Source organism: Filicampus tigris, chromosome 6 (assembly GCF_054856515.1).
Source record: "Filicampus tigris isolate MCC_2025a chromosome 6, RoL_Ftig_1.0, whole genome shotgun sequence".
In the NCBI taxonomy this organism is placed as follows: Eukaryota; Metazoa; Chordata; class Actinopteri; order Syngnathiformes; family Syngnathidae; genus Filicampus; species Filicampus tigris.
This window is the reverse complement of record NC_141222.1, coordinates 9213772-9228269: the sequence shown is the minus strand read 5'-3', so window position 1 is coordinate 9228269 and position 14498 is coordinate 9213772. Positions and strand designations below refer to the sequence as shown.

At 42.6% G+C, this 14498-nt stretch overlaps 2 protein-coding genes across 2 annotated transcripts; one reads left to right on the top strand and one right to left on the bottom strand.

Annotated features, from left to right (window-relative positions):
* The first annotated feature begins 1364 nt into the window (after positions 1-1364).
* krt98 (keratin 98) lies at positions 1365-4890 on the top strand. Its single transcript, XM_086033896.1, has 8 exons — positions 1365-1767; positions 2847-2929; positions 3004-3160; positions 3655-3816; positions 3892-4017; positions 4114-4334; positions 4452-4462; positions 4549-4890. The coding sequence occupies exons 1-8, from the start codon at positions 1432-1434 to the stop codon at positions 4644-4646; spliced, it is 1194 nt and encodes a 397-aa protein (XP_085890022.1). The 5' UTR covers positions 1365-1431; the 3' UTR covers positions 4647-4890.
* A 1857-nt stretch (positions 4891-6747) lies between these two features.
* On the bottom strand, positions 6748-8755 carry LOC147145683 (keratin, type I cytoskeletal 13-like). Its single transcript, XM_086033895.1, has 7 exons — positions 8258-8755; positions 8099-8181; positions 7858-8014; positions 7609-7770; positions 7402-7527; positions 7070-7287; positions 6748-6953 (listed from the first exon to the last, which is right to left on the bottom strand). The coding sequence occupies exons 1-7, from the start codon at positions 8678-8680 to the stop codon at positions 6857-6859; spliced, it is 1266 nt and encodes a 421-aa protein (XP_085890021.1). The 5' UTR covers positions 8681-8755; the 3' UTR covers positions 6748-6856.
* Positions 8756-14498: the final 5743 nt, after the last annotated feature.

Below are 14498 nucleotides of genomic sequence, written 5' to 3'. Positions count from 1 at the left end.
AGACAGACCAATCCAACACCGTCAAGCATACTTTTGTATTGTGCAGACCGTGTTTTTTTCCCCCTTTTAAAACATCATCCCCAGGGAAGTTAATGAGGATGCAGTGAGAATTTCAATCATTGCTCACAATCAATCATTCATCAAATTCATCACAGAAGTGCAAGTTATGACTTGAACTCATGACTGAGTCATCCTTCCAGACATGTTGCTTCTTACGGAACATCTTGCAATATCTGTCACTGTTTTCATTGCTTTAAAAGAAATACCTAGTACTGATGTAACAAAATAACATTGTAATGATCATTGACATCAACAGCACACTTGGAAAGACTGAACATATTTTTTTCTTTGTTTTAATTACTTTTCACTTAAAGATGCAGGGATTCATATTATGAAGACACATGTTTCATTCAATTCGTACAACTTATTTTCCAGGTCATGCTTACTTTTTGTGATTTGTTGTCGTAGCTCCACTATCTATCAAAACATATAGATTTTTAAAATAAAGTAGTATTTATTCATTTAAAATATAATGTAGCTCTAAACATCCATTGTTGGTTCAGGAAAAAATGAAGAGAAAAGAATTCTGGCAAGAAAATAGTTAAAGCAACATTTTAAGCTTCACTACACTACAATAAGTGTCAGCCAGTTTGTCTTGTCAGATAAATGTCAAAGAAATGTATTTGCAAAGACGTTGCTGAACAAAACCCAGGAGGCCTCTCAGTGTATGACAGGAATGCATAGTTTGACTCACACAAACGTATGTATTGTGTTTCCTTGTCCTTTAGTCTCTTATGTGGAGTCCACCACGTCACTGTGTCCAGGACTGATGTGGGTGTGTGACACTTGGACGTGAAAATATTTCAACATGGATGAGAAACGACTCCACACGCATCAGTGAATGCAATCTTGCACATTTCTGCTCTGATATATTTGACTTAAATGACCTCGGTCTCAACCTTTGGCCCTTGTTTGTCTGATGCGAAATCGCCACCGCTGTGTTTAATTTCTGTCACAGGGGTGAGCAAACATTTTGATTGAGCATTTTACAGCATTTCTTCCATAGGTGTGAGTGTTAGTTCAAACTGCTTGTTTTGTCTGCGAATAAATACGGAAGGTGGCAATTATGCATTCCCAAAGGGGTATGGGCTATGGTAGAGAAGTATTTCAAGAATGGTCATTCATTGAGAAATGATAAAATGTGGAATCACAAGTCTGACCTGTAATGAGGGCGGATGAAACCCTCACCCACTAGGCACCACCCGTGTGGTGATGGAGCGATTGCATGGGGTGATGGTAGACACATTCTTCCCGTTCAACTAAAACCCCTCCCACTTTATACTATATATAACTCAGAGAGCAAAGTGATGCACACAGCAGCAGCAGATCCTCTCCAGTATTCCTACCTGGTCCGCATCCAGACCCTCCATCATGTCTCTGAGCACTAAATCCTATGGCCAGAAAACGCTCAGCGTCTACGGTGGAGCCGGCGGCCTCGGCACCCGAATCTCCTCGGCCCGGTCGTGCTACGTACCCGCTCCTGGCTTCAACCTGGCCGACGGCCTGGACCTCCACGTCGGCGCCAACGAGAAGGCCACCATGCAGAACCTGAACGACCGTCTGGCTTCTTACCTGGAGAAGGTGCGCACCCTGGAGAAGGAGAACGAGCGCCTGGATAAGCAGATCAGAGACTGGTACCAGAGCAGAACTGTCATCAGCCATGACTACAGCAATTACTTCGCCATCATTGATGACCTGAAGGATAAGGTGAGAGGAGTGGCATTCCAGGTTGAGCCGCCAAACATGGTGTGTGTTGGACGTAGCGGAGATACGATGGCACGTATAGCTGCCACCAACTCTGTTTGGAAGGCAGAAAGTAAAGTTTCATCCCAAAGTGTGTCACATCCCGCCACCAGCATCACACCTATAACAATTACATGGCAATGACGTGCACTCTACATGCATAGCTAGTTTGGACTTCATTTTTTTGCCTGTTGTTCGGTTGTGAAATAACTTGTAATGTTTTTATATGGGCGGCACGGTGGTAGACTTGTTAGCACGTCCCCCTCACAGAGAACTACACAGTACTATGTCTGAAAACAAATCACCGATTAATCTAGAAGGTGCTGCAATGTGAATCAACAGATAACTCGTAGTTTCGAGGTACATTTGCAGCTATTTGTTGCTAGCCATAGTTCATTGGGATCAATCTGAAACGCCAATAAGAAAATCCCACAAGTTTGCCCACTTTGAATGGCAAAATTCACTCTAAAAACAGTAGGGTTAAAAAAAACACAATTTTGGGCCAAAAATGGACTGATCCACAAATTGGGTCAATTTGAACCACCTCCTTGCATTGTTTTGTATAAAACAGCCCTAATTTGTTTTTTTTGTACAAAACTGCCCATTTTTGGACAGAAAGTTGGGTCAAATTGACCCAAGTAGTGGCTTGGTCCTTTTTTGACCCAAAATTTTGTTATTTGTACCCCAATTGTTTTTCGAGTGACTGGAAGTCAAGCACTCAGAAGGATGCATACATTGCAAATGACCCCATAAATATCACATATCCTATATATATATATATATATATATATATATATATATATATATATATATATATATATATCAACAACAAGTGGTATAGAATGGATAATAATAAATAAAATAAAAGCATGGTACTACATCTAAAAAATGTCATGGTACTACATCTAAAAAATGTCAATGGGGAAAAAAAATCTTTCCTGACTATGATTTTTAACATATTTTATGAATTACCAAATGTGGTATATTGTTTGGATTGATCAATGAGCTCATTTGGGCTCTCTGACATGTTGTTTCCTTGTCAGATCCGTGTCGCTGCTAGGCTCAATGCTAAGACACTTCTGGATATTGACAATGCAAAACTGGCTGCTGATGACTTCAAAATGAAGTGAGTGTGCTTTGTGCGTATTATCATATTTTTGACATCCGTCTAAAACTCACCGAGCTCTATGACGCTCTCAGGTATGACAATGAGCTGGCCATGAGAATGACCGTGGAGGCTGACACTGCTGGACTGAAAAAAGTGCTGGAAGAGATGAACTTGGTCAGACTGGATCTGGAGTGCCAGGTGGACGGTATGAAGGATGAGCTCATCATGCTGAAGAGGAACCACGAAGAGGTGAGGGTGTCTTGCCACGGTTGAAACAAAGAACCACCAACCACCGCTTGAGCAAAATGAATGACTTTTATACACATGACCAACACCTGTGATGTGTTTGCACACAATTCGTCACCTCGGCGTATGTAGACAACACCCCCCACCCTTCTATTCACTATTCACTCTACGGTATGTGAACAGTGTCACCATTTATCACAGTCTATTGTGGTTCTAGATGATCCTAAAGTACACACAGGACCACACACCCCTCTGAGAACAATCAGGAGGTTTTCCGTATTAGCTAATTTTTTTTACAGTTTTGCTCCTTCAAACACTGCCCGCTCCTCGAACATCACTTCCTCGCATTCTTCTTTGCTTCCCCTTGCTCCTGTTTGTCTCCCTCCAGGCACACCGTAGTGTTAAAGATGCCAAATCTATTGACAAACACATTTCAAAAGAACCAAAACTAGGAAAGACATCAGTTGACGAAAGACTCCTTCTTTGACTCCCTGCAGGAATTGGCTCTGCTCAGGAGTCAGATGGGCGGTCAGGTTAACGTGTCCGTGGACGCGTCGCCCTCTCCAGACCTGAACCAGATTATGACAGAGATCAGAGAACACTACGAGGCAATGATTGCCAAGAACCGCAGTGAACTCGAGTCCTGGTACCAGAACAAGGTGAAGAGCATTGCTAATGACAACGTTTGAAAATGAATTCATTACCATGTCACATTGTGTCTGTGATGTGCCAAGATGGTAGCAGTAGAGCAGGAAGTGATGACACAGTCAGAGTCTCTGCTGACATCCCGCTCAGAAATCAAAGACCTGAAGAGCACCCTCCAGAGGCTTCAGATTGAACTGCAGTCCCATTTTAGCATGGTATGTGCGCCTTTGCATTTCCAAACAAACGCGGTCTCGCTTAACGTTCATCACAGGCTGTCCGGCCGGCTCATGACCCCTTTGTGACCCCACCAGAAAGCATCCCTGGAGGGCACCCTGGCAGAGACACAATCCCGCTACGCTGCACAGCTAGCAGGCCTGCAGAACATGGTCGTGAGTTTAGAGGCCCAGCTTTCGCAGATCCACGCCAACATCACCAGCAATAAGCACGAGTACGACATGCTGTTGGACCTCAAAACGCGACTGGAGCTGGAGATTGCAGAGTACAGACGGCTGCTGGATGGAGAGGATGAAAGGTGACAATGACGCTAAATTCTGTATTGCCACGGATGGAGTATTAGTAGAGATGACAGCAATCACATCATCGAAAATAACCTGAACTAATATGTTGTGCTGTTTTTCTTCTTCATCAGCTCAAAGCAAGGTGAGCATCCTCAAAAGCACCATTAACATTTAACAAGGTTAAAACAGAGGGGCTACATGTACTCATGTTTCTTTTCTTTCACACAGTGGTCACCAAGGTCATCACAGTGGTGGAGACGGTCGTGGACGGGAGGGTGGTTGAGAGCAGCAAGACCGTCGATGTCGATGTGGATCAGATTGAGTGATACCTTGGAAGAGACTTTAACCCAGGGGTGTCCAAATCCGGTCCTCGAGGAACGCTATCGTGCATGCTTTAGATGTTTCCGTCCTCCAACATACCTGACTAGTGTGCTAATGCATAACTTAGTCATCGGTTGATCTACATTGCACACATCTGATTAGTGTGCCTGAGGAGGCAAACATCTAAAACACGCAGAGTAGCAGGAGTTGGAGACTCCTGCGTCTAACACAATAAAGACCATGCAGTTACTTCTTGTGTGTCTTCATGAATCCAATTCACTCTAATTAGGACAAGTAGTGTCACAGATTGAGAGACATGACTTGAAATGGAATATTTTACAGTTTAGACCTGCTAACACAAATAATCAGACAAATGAACTTGACATAATCGGACCAGCACTAATGTCTAATTGTCTAATTGTCACAGTGGGCTCTTTGCACATAATGCTGTGATGTCATATCCATTGCAGATGCACCTTTTCTCATTTTGCGCAATATGACAGCCATGTCGTCATAGTCATCAGTAAACAGCAAAGAAGTAATCTTTCAAAAGGCGGATAGACGGACCGGTCTGCCACATAGGCGGAATGTCCAGCTCTGCTATTTTTGATTTCATATGTACCAACCTGTGGTGAAAAAAAATCAAAGCTTGGAGAGTCTCTGTCACCAAAATGCAGGTGCAAGTGCAGTCAATGAATGGGGCTATAGTTGCCAATAGCCTCTCAAATAGCCACGCCCCTTTATTTCTCAGCCGCTTCCTCTCTTTGTATATTCACAATGGACTGGCAATCCACTTCTTCCTTGATAACTGACTGTGCATTTGTGTTTCATAATGATACGATAACAGTACACAATATGTCAGCATTTCCCAATGTTTATTAAGCCAAGACACAATTTTATATCTGAACAATCTCACGGAAATCACCGCCAAATTAAAAGTCACAAAAAAATATGAATACTGAAATGATGATCAAGGATGAAAAAGTAGTGCTGTGTTATGACTGGTTGTTTACATGATGTATCAGTATCCCTGCAGTTGCTATGGTCCTTTTAATGTCACCGGACCACGTTATTGTCACTGACGTACAGTAGTAGTGGTTCAATCAACTGACCTCTGTTCAGGTAGCATGGCGTCATTCCACTCAGTGACAGTGTGATTACTGAGTGATTAATGTGAGTCAGGATCCTAGGGTGCACCCAATTTGGGTGCGCATGCAAAAAAAAAAAATCTGAGGTTGCACCGTGAGCAACCTGCCAATGGTGGATGGAAAAAGTGTCCTCCACTCTAAAGCCTCACTCAACATGGTCTCAGTCAGAGACCAGATTGTCAAGCATTTACCAGTCAATATAGTGTAAAATCCAGTTTAGATTAAACCTGTAAAACTGCTGTGTTTTGGTGCACTTAACTTTACTGCTGGTGCAACCAAGAAAAAAAGTTGGGTTCGCCAGTGCAACCAGTACAAAAAGTTAGTCTAAAGCAGGGGTCATCAAGTCCGGTCCTCAAGGTCATCTATCCTGCATGTTTTCCATCGCTCCCTGATGCAACACACCTGTTTCAAATGATCTTTATCGTAATCAGGCTCCTGCAAAGCTTGCTGATGAGCTGATCATTTCAAGAAGGTGTGTTGTAGCGGGGAGGGATGCAGAAACATGCAGGATAGGTGCCCTTGAGGACCGGACTTGATGACCCCTGGTCTAAAGGCACCTGCTTGTAATTTGGTCAGTAATGGAAGTGACACACAGACTCACTCAACAATTTGACCAATTTCGCCATTTGCGAGTTTTTTCAAAACATTTACTTTCAGTTATCCCAGAGCTCATTTTGTAGAATCAATGTGTCAGGTTGAGAGACCGGGATACATCCCACCATACACCAGGGGAGACTAAAGCGTTCAAAATGAACTGAGATGTGTTGGGACAAAAGCATTGCCTGAAAAGCATTGCAGCTTTTAAACTGCCTTTTTTTTTAAATACCCCCTGAAGACTTTGTAGTTTGTTCATGTTTATATATTTGTCTGACTTTGATGTCAGACCTCTCATATAATGGAGTAAAACGCTTGCAGACTCAAAAAAGCCTAGTAAATGACCAAAGACAGACACAAGGAGTAGGTTGGCAGACAAGGAGCCTTTTATTTCATCATTTGATCTGTTTGAGATGAAAAGGTAGTCTTCAGGTGTCACACCCCTTTGTGCTGTTGTTGCTGTGTGAGGCAGCTTATGCGGTGCTGGTTCTGGAGGACACCACCTTGCCATCCTTCAGCTCCTCTGTGATCATTACCACCCTGGCAGAGGTTGATTTGGTGCTACCAATGCTGGGGAAGGACAATTACAGCGCTTGCGTTAAATACCAGTCACAAAGCACGTGGTTCAGATCTGATGACTACACTTTTCATCTGGTCAAACTCACTGTAAACCAATTTTCTCTTACCTGCCCTCTCCGTCCATCAGTCTCCTGTACTCTGCAATTTCCCTCTCAAGTCTGGTCTTAATGTCAAGGAGCATGCAGTATTCGCTGTTCTGGTTTTCAATCTCGGCACGTAGTTGCATCAGTTGCTGTTCAAGGTTTGTCACCTGTCCCTGGAGTCCTTGGAGGATCATGGAATATCGGGCTTCGGTTTCAGCTAATGTGTTTTCCAGGGAGGCTTTCTAGAGGAGCATGTACAAGTGAGACGTTAGCATTCAAGCATAAGCAGATGGGGACATTGGCTCCGGTGGAAATTTTCATGAGCGCGCATAGCAAGATGGCTCTGCTTTATTTACCATGCTAAGTTGAGACTGTAGTTCGATCTCCAAGCCTTGTAGGGTGCGACGGATCTCAGAGATCTCTGACCTGGAGGTCTGGAGGGTTTCTGTGCTCACAGCCATGTCCTTGTTTAGTGCGTCGGTCTGCAATGGACATGATAGTCTGTTAGTGCCATGCTCCAATACATGCTTTGGAACGGCCGACAAAGTTTCAGTGGGGATCACCTTGGCCTGGAACCAGCTTTCCAGCTCTCTCTGGTTCTTTGCGGCCACGCTCTCGTACTGCTCTCGGATCTCACTGATGATTCTGCTCAGGTCGACTTGTGGTTTGGCGTCGACCTCTACGTTGATCTGTCCAGTCATCTGTAACCTCATGGCTGCCATTTCCTGTCACGTAAAAATGTCGGTAAGACCTTGGACGGAATTTAATTTGTAGCAACTCAGACCCACAATATGCAAAGCTTTGCTACTCACTTCCTCGTGGTTCCGTTTGAGGTGGACAAGCTCATCCTTGAGGCCTTCGATCTGCATCTCCAGGTCTGAGCGGACCAGTGTCAGCTCATCCAACATTCTCTTCAGACCGGCAATATCTGACTCCACTGACAGACGCATGGCCAGCTCGTTGTCATACCTGCAAGACAGCAAGAGATCAGGTCATCCATAATACATATTTTCAGTTGGTAAAGTCATCTTCATTGTACGTCTTCAAGCTTACTTGGTTTTGAAATCATCTGCTGCCAGTTTAGCGTTGTCAATGGACAGATAGATGCCTCCGTTGATGCGTGTGGCATCCTGGATCTAGATTTAGAAAGAGAGAATGTTAGTGGCCTTTCATGACTACCGATTGCGCATAGAATAAGACATGGACTCTTACCTTTGCCTGCAAGTCGTTGATGGTGACCTGATAAGCAGAGTAGTCACGGGCAAGGGGGGAGGCCTTGTTCTCCAAGAACTGACGGATCTTCAGCTCCAGCTCGGCATTGGCCTGCTCAAGGCTGCGCACCTTGTCAAGGTAGGAGGCCAGGCGGTCGTTCAGGTTCTGCATAGTGGCTTTCTCATTTGCTCCCACATGGATATCCATGCCATCACCAAAGCCGAAGCCTCCTGCACCCCCTCCCAAGCCCAAACCGTACATGCCACCACCTCCTACGCTGTAACTGCTGGAGGAGATTCTTGAGCCGGATCCACCTGCACCGCCATAAACACTCAGAGCCTGGCCCTTGCGAATACTGCCGGCCAGGTTTCCAGCGCCGTATGAGCGGCTAGACAAAGAGGCTCTGCTGTTGAGGGAGGCCATTATGCTGACTGTACGGTGGTGTCTGCCTGCTTTACAGAGAGGAGATGATGGAGTGAGATACACAGCTCCTCCTGGGTCCCCCTTTTATACAACACCGGCAGCCCCTGGTGCAAGTGGAGGCGTGTAGATGGGAGGAGCATTACCTAAGATGTCCGGCCACACCCTTCACACTTATCCCTTGGGTTAATTTACCCGCTAGTATCTGAAGGAGAAAGTGAGACATATGGAAACCTAAAGCCTTTTCAAATTGTTTTTCAATCATTTAAACCACATACAAAGCATAGTCTTCTTTTTGCTCTCGAACTTTATCGTCTTTAACTCCAGATCACTGTGCATGAAAGCTTTTTTTCAATGACAACAAGAACATTTTATTGGTTAAAAGTATGAAGAGTGAAAGGGCCGCACCCTGCCTGCCCTGTTAGCCTGAGGCTCCTTAGTCAGCTCCAACCAGTTTGTAGTGTCAAGTCTGTGCTCTGACAGATGATATGTCTTCAATGAATTACTGCCATGTTTAAACAAGGCAGCCATACCCTGTGGGCGAATGGCAAAAAAATGTTATATAAGAAGCAAGTATTGCAAATTCCTTCACATAGAGTCAATCAGTTTCACTCCACCTTTACTCATATTTTGCATGAATATGACCACGATCCCTTTCACCACCTGAGGCGCAAAATTTTTGTTTCATGAAGACTTTTCACCGAAGTTGAGCACACTTGTTAAGAACCGAGGCTGATCAAACAGAAGCATTTCTACTGTACTGCATTTAATTAGTAAAACCGCAGATACGACAAGACTTTGTGCAAGGCATGTGATAAAAGGAACCTCGAAATTGCATTTTACTCCTTCTGAATTTAAGATAGAAACACTCCTCCAATGCAGGTGTTAACTGAAGGTATGGAATTACAATATGTCCATGTCTGTAATTGATTTGTTTGCATCTCTGAGTTTAGAATTTTAACACCATAAAATATCACATACACAGTAAAATTGGAAGAGTAACTTTTACAGAGTCTGAATTTTCTTTCCTCAAATGGACATATTTTAACATTTGTACGATTGCCTCACCCAGCCACTACAGCGGAAGTAAATTTTCAGAATGGATCAAAATCTCTTCACTCAGAGTACATGAGGCCCCGCCCCCTACTCTCATTAGTGTAAAGTGTGGGTGAGTAACTTATGTTCTCATCAAATAAAAGTTGATTTGAATCATTTGTAGTACAATTAATCCACTACTTTGAGTAAAATTCACTCCGAATATTTCATTCTCTTCCGAGTGTAAATTTTACTCTGTTTAGACAGGGACCAAATACAGTCTTATTCAGAGTACAATTTTCCTCAATCGGAATAAAATGTACTCTATAAAATTTACTGTGTAACTGCTCTGTGGTCACAGCTGTAAAGTGTAGTTCTGCGCTGCACTGCGAGCCATTACTTGATGCTTACGTAAGATGCGCAATATGACACCTTTTGTGTGACTGGTGGGTGTGGCAAAGGGGCTACAACATGTTCGGCTAATCCGAACATGTTGCTCTGGTCGAGTTGGTTTCAGCAACATGAGCTATCAATTAAAACAACAAGGTAGCAAGTTGGTACCTGAGAAGTTCACAATTTGCAACGTATGCAGCCTGTTCCCATGAGAATTAAGAACGATTTTGCATGAATAGTTGGGAAACATTAGGAAAAACAACAATGGCTACTGCGAGGTTACTTACAAAGATGTTATGGTTTTAATAATCAATCATATGTGCCGTAAGTTAACACCCTTAGTATTTTTCCAGGGCTTGCTTGCCATTGTTTGGTGATTGTGACGCTACTGCATTTTGCATATGCACAACAAACTCAAATAGTTGCGGTATCCGTGCATTTTTTGACAAATGATTTACTAATTGTAGATGTGCAGAATAATTTTGATTTAAAGAAAAACAATGAAGTAGTAGTAAAATCTAAGATAATGGAAAAAAAATAAAAGATGAGAATTTTCCCTTAAGGGAAACAAAAACCAAAAAAATAGGATACAATAAAAATCTAAGAGGTTTATATTGCATAAATTGCTCAAATTGCAATAACAAATCACTGCATGATTTCACAAATTAGCACCAACAACATAGATAACTTGTTTTTATTTATGTTTTTAGGCAGTATAGCGCTAGTTTATCTTCCAAGAATATTGGTTAGTCTTGAGGGAGGGTGAAGGGACTTCAGAGAGAGACGTGGACTGATAATAACAGAATCGGACCATTTGCAACCTCAAAAATTGTCAGCATTCCTTCATTGCAAACTGAAATCAAGCTAAGGTTGTACGACGTAATTAACATGTACTCTTGGGCAATCATCTCCATGTCATAAACCTTCATTCGCAAACCTTTTACAGGGCAATGTGACGTCACATACAATCAGGCTCGAGGGCTAGAAGGGAGGAAATGGATAAACTAGTCCTTGCTGAGATTTTGGAAAGAGGTTGCTGCAGGAAAACACAAGTCCTGAATCTCAAGACCATGTTCATAACATTGTATTGTATTGTATCTGCAAGCGTCTGCCAATATGTCACCTGTTCATTGAGCTGAGTGTCGAAAAATTATGTGATCTCAAGCTATGCCCTGCACTTCTCTCTAAGGACGTTTCCATGATGCCGTTGAGCAAGTTAAGCAAATCGAGAGACTTTGTGCAAGCCAAAGTGTCACGATGAGTTGCACACCCTCTTGCATGAACGAACAAGGTCGCACCAAAGTGAACAGCGCAGTTGGAATGTGAGCCATTAGTGCAAGGTGTGGCTGGAATCTCCGAGTGAGGCAAATTTGGTTTGAGGTTTTGAACATTTCCTTCAACACAATTTCTAATTCATTGCAGACATCTCTAATTGAGTTGATGTGGGAATGTGAGCGCATATGAAAGAAAGTTCTGGCACTAAACAATGAGACATTAGGTGAATGAGCGCTAGAATTAGCATATTTAAATTATATTGCTCAGAAGTGTGGGGAAACACAAACAAGAATTCACTGCTGTTTATATTGCAAAAAAGAGTAATACATAATATTGGATACATTCACCACACAAATGCATTTTCAATCTTCAATCAAACTGGTCAATTAGTGTATAAAGCCCGACATACTTTACTGTCGGGCAATATGCAAAATATGTCTTCAGAGAGAGAGGGTCCAATCTTTTTATTTACTCATGTACATTCCAAAAAAGAAAAAAACGTGATTTCTAATGTTGATCAGCAATGCGTCCATTATGTGACGCGAATGTGGACAAAGCACGACGTTGACTGACGTGCACCAAAAAAAGTCGTCATGTGTCGCAATGTTTACAGAAGTAAATATGGTCCCGCGCATAGGGGTTCATTTTATCATCTCACATCGCCACGTGGCGGCTTTTGAGGCGGGAGGGGTGATATGCTCATTTAATTTGGGGATATGAGGTGACGCTCCTCGTTTTCCTAATTTTTAAAGTTGACATCAACTAAAGATGATGTCACGTCATTACCTCACGTAATAAATGAAGCATAAAGTCAAATGTTAAGACAACATCTGTTAATCAAAACTACTTTGCAAATTCCCGTATGATGTCAGTAGTCTCCTGAGCACTCTGGCAAGGTTCACACCGCAGGCAAATGCGTCCCATATCGGATTTTGACCTCTATCCGATTGTTTTATGACAGTCTAAACGGCTCAATTTGGATTTTTTTTTTTTTTTTTCAAATCCGACCTGGCTCGCTTTCATATGTGGTCCTAAATCGGATACGTATCCGATTTTTTTCAATGCGGCCCGGTCGCATATGTCCGACATTGACGTCATCCGGGGCCCAAAATGTGCTCGGCGCAGGTGGAGAGAAAGTGCTGGCAGCAGGGGGATCGAATCTGCAGTTGTTTTGAGCAACAATATTGACTTTATATTTTACTTTAATTTAATCCCACTCGAAACATGAAGCATAAAGTGGACATTTATAGTGATAGTAGTAATTCAACCACAGTTCAGATCGATTCATTTTTTACGCACGGTTATGACATTAGCGTCATCGTTAGTGATGTCTCCATGAAATTAGATATTAAAGCCTCTCATAACTTCCCCCAAATACTGTATTTATTTCTACTTCGTACCTAATCGGTTCAGCTGTATAAATGCCCCGACATGTAGTTCCGCAAACACAATGTCGCCAGTGACGTCGTCTCTTCTTCTGCGCATGCGGGCCACTTTGATGTGTTCATACAGCAGACAAGACCGAGGTCGCGTTTATAATGTAATATGAACGCTTACACAAAAAAAAAAAAATTGAGCATTAAAACCTGCAGTGTGAACCTAGCCTCTGTCTCACTCGTGCGGAGGAAATATTCGGCTTTTGATGACGTACAGGTCGAATGTCTGCAGATGAGCGTTCATACTGTAGACGCATTGCATACATATCAAAAGGCCCAGGTCGGATTTGAAAAAATCTGAATTGTTCTGTTCACACTGCATGGAAAAATCACATACATGTCATATATGGGCACAAGAAATCCAAATTGAGCTGCAGTGGGAACGTAACCTAAAGCAGCCATGCCAGCAGTAAATCCGAGTGGTAAATGCATGTTTGGGGCGTATAAGATAAGAAGGCCTTTATTGATCCCACAGTGGGGACATTTTCAGTATTTCAGTATGCGTAGCTTGGTTATTAATACACATGGCATTGATTCAAACAACGGCACTCAAGTTCTTATACTGTAGACTAAGGGTGCTCAATACATTGATCGCGATCTACCAGTTGATCACAAGGTAGCATGGATCGCTTTAAAAAAAAAAAAAAAATTGATGTTCATAGTTAATTGTGTTGTCCAATATTGGCTCGTGCGGTTATGCGAGGTACATCTATTGTACATGTAAAGAATCCACAATATATTTGAAAATAAATATATGTTCTGCATTTTTGTAGCAGGTAGGACCTATACCCACTACAAAAAAATCAAAGCATACCCTACCCGGTAGGTAGATCATTTTGACTTTTCCAAGTAGGTCGCATACTGAAAAAGTGTGAGCAACCCTGCTGTGCAGTCATACTAAAGCTAGACGCTCAAATGCATCACTGGCCGTCGTTTTAGCCACGCTCCCACAAAATCATGAAAACTGAAATGGTAAAACACAGATACACACTATATCTCCACACTCGAGTACTACATCGTTCTCAGTCTTTGCACATTTTCAGCAATTATCTTCAAACGTCTCTTAGTTCACTTTACACGGGTGTTTTAAATGGTTATGCTGGTCTTACTTTTTATACTGTATCCAAACAGGGGTGCACCTTGTTCACTACTTCCTCTACAGGGAAAGAGTCCGTTCGAATTGACTTTGCAATACGCGGTGCTAAGTAGACAAAAAACAAGATTGCAGCCTCAGGGGAAAGCAGTTTGAGCTTGTCAGAAATGTGGTTTGTGCTCTGACCTGCAAGTGAGAGAGAGCCTGAGGTGCTTTTAGTTGGGTGTGGAACTTTCATGTTGGAGACAAAATGGAACACGAGGCATGAAAGTGCACAATATATCTCTTTTTTTTCCCCCAGTAAAACATACCATTTGCTTTGAACCCTCATGAAAATGTATTCAGTCAATGCTCCCTCCAGTGCAACCGGTTTTATGAACATTGACACAGTTTACTTTTGGTTTTAAATCCTTCACTTGACAGCCATTACGAACAGCAAAGAAACAAACAATATTTCAATATTCTTCTGTCTATTTTAAGGGGGGGAAGCATGCTAGGCCTGCAATGAGGGAAAGCGGCAACGGGAACTGCTTTCTTTGTCGGATTTTAAAAGCTACCCTTGAATTCAGGTTCGGACAGGTTTGTGTGG

Bases quoted from the DNA above. Each gene is read 5' to 3' on its own strand.
- LOC147145683 (XM_086033895.1), bottom strand. From the start codon at position 8,680: ATGGCCTCCCTCAACAGCAGAGCCTCTTTGTCTAGCCGCTCATACGGC. The intron at 8,015-8,098 runs GTAAGCTTGAAG...GCTGTCTTGCAG, and splicing joins GCAGATGATTTCAAAACCAA to GTATGACAACGAGCTGGCCA. The intron at 7,528-7,608 runs GTGATCCCCACT...TGTCCATTGCAG, and splicing joins AAAGCTGGTTCCAGGCCAAG to ACCGACGCACTAAACAAGGA.
- krt98 (XM_086033896.1), top strand. From the start codon at position 1,432: ATGTCTCTGAGCACTAAATCCTATGGCCAGAAAACGCTCAGCGTCTAC. The intron at 3,161-3,654 runs GTGAGGGTGTCT...GACTCCCTGCAG, and splicing joins TGAAGAGGAACCACGAAGAG to GAATTGGCTCTGCTCAGGAG. The intron at 3,817-3,891 runs GTGAAGAGCATT...TGATGTGCCAAG, and splicing joins AGTCCTGGTACCAGAACAAG to ATGGTAGCAGTAGAGCAGGA.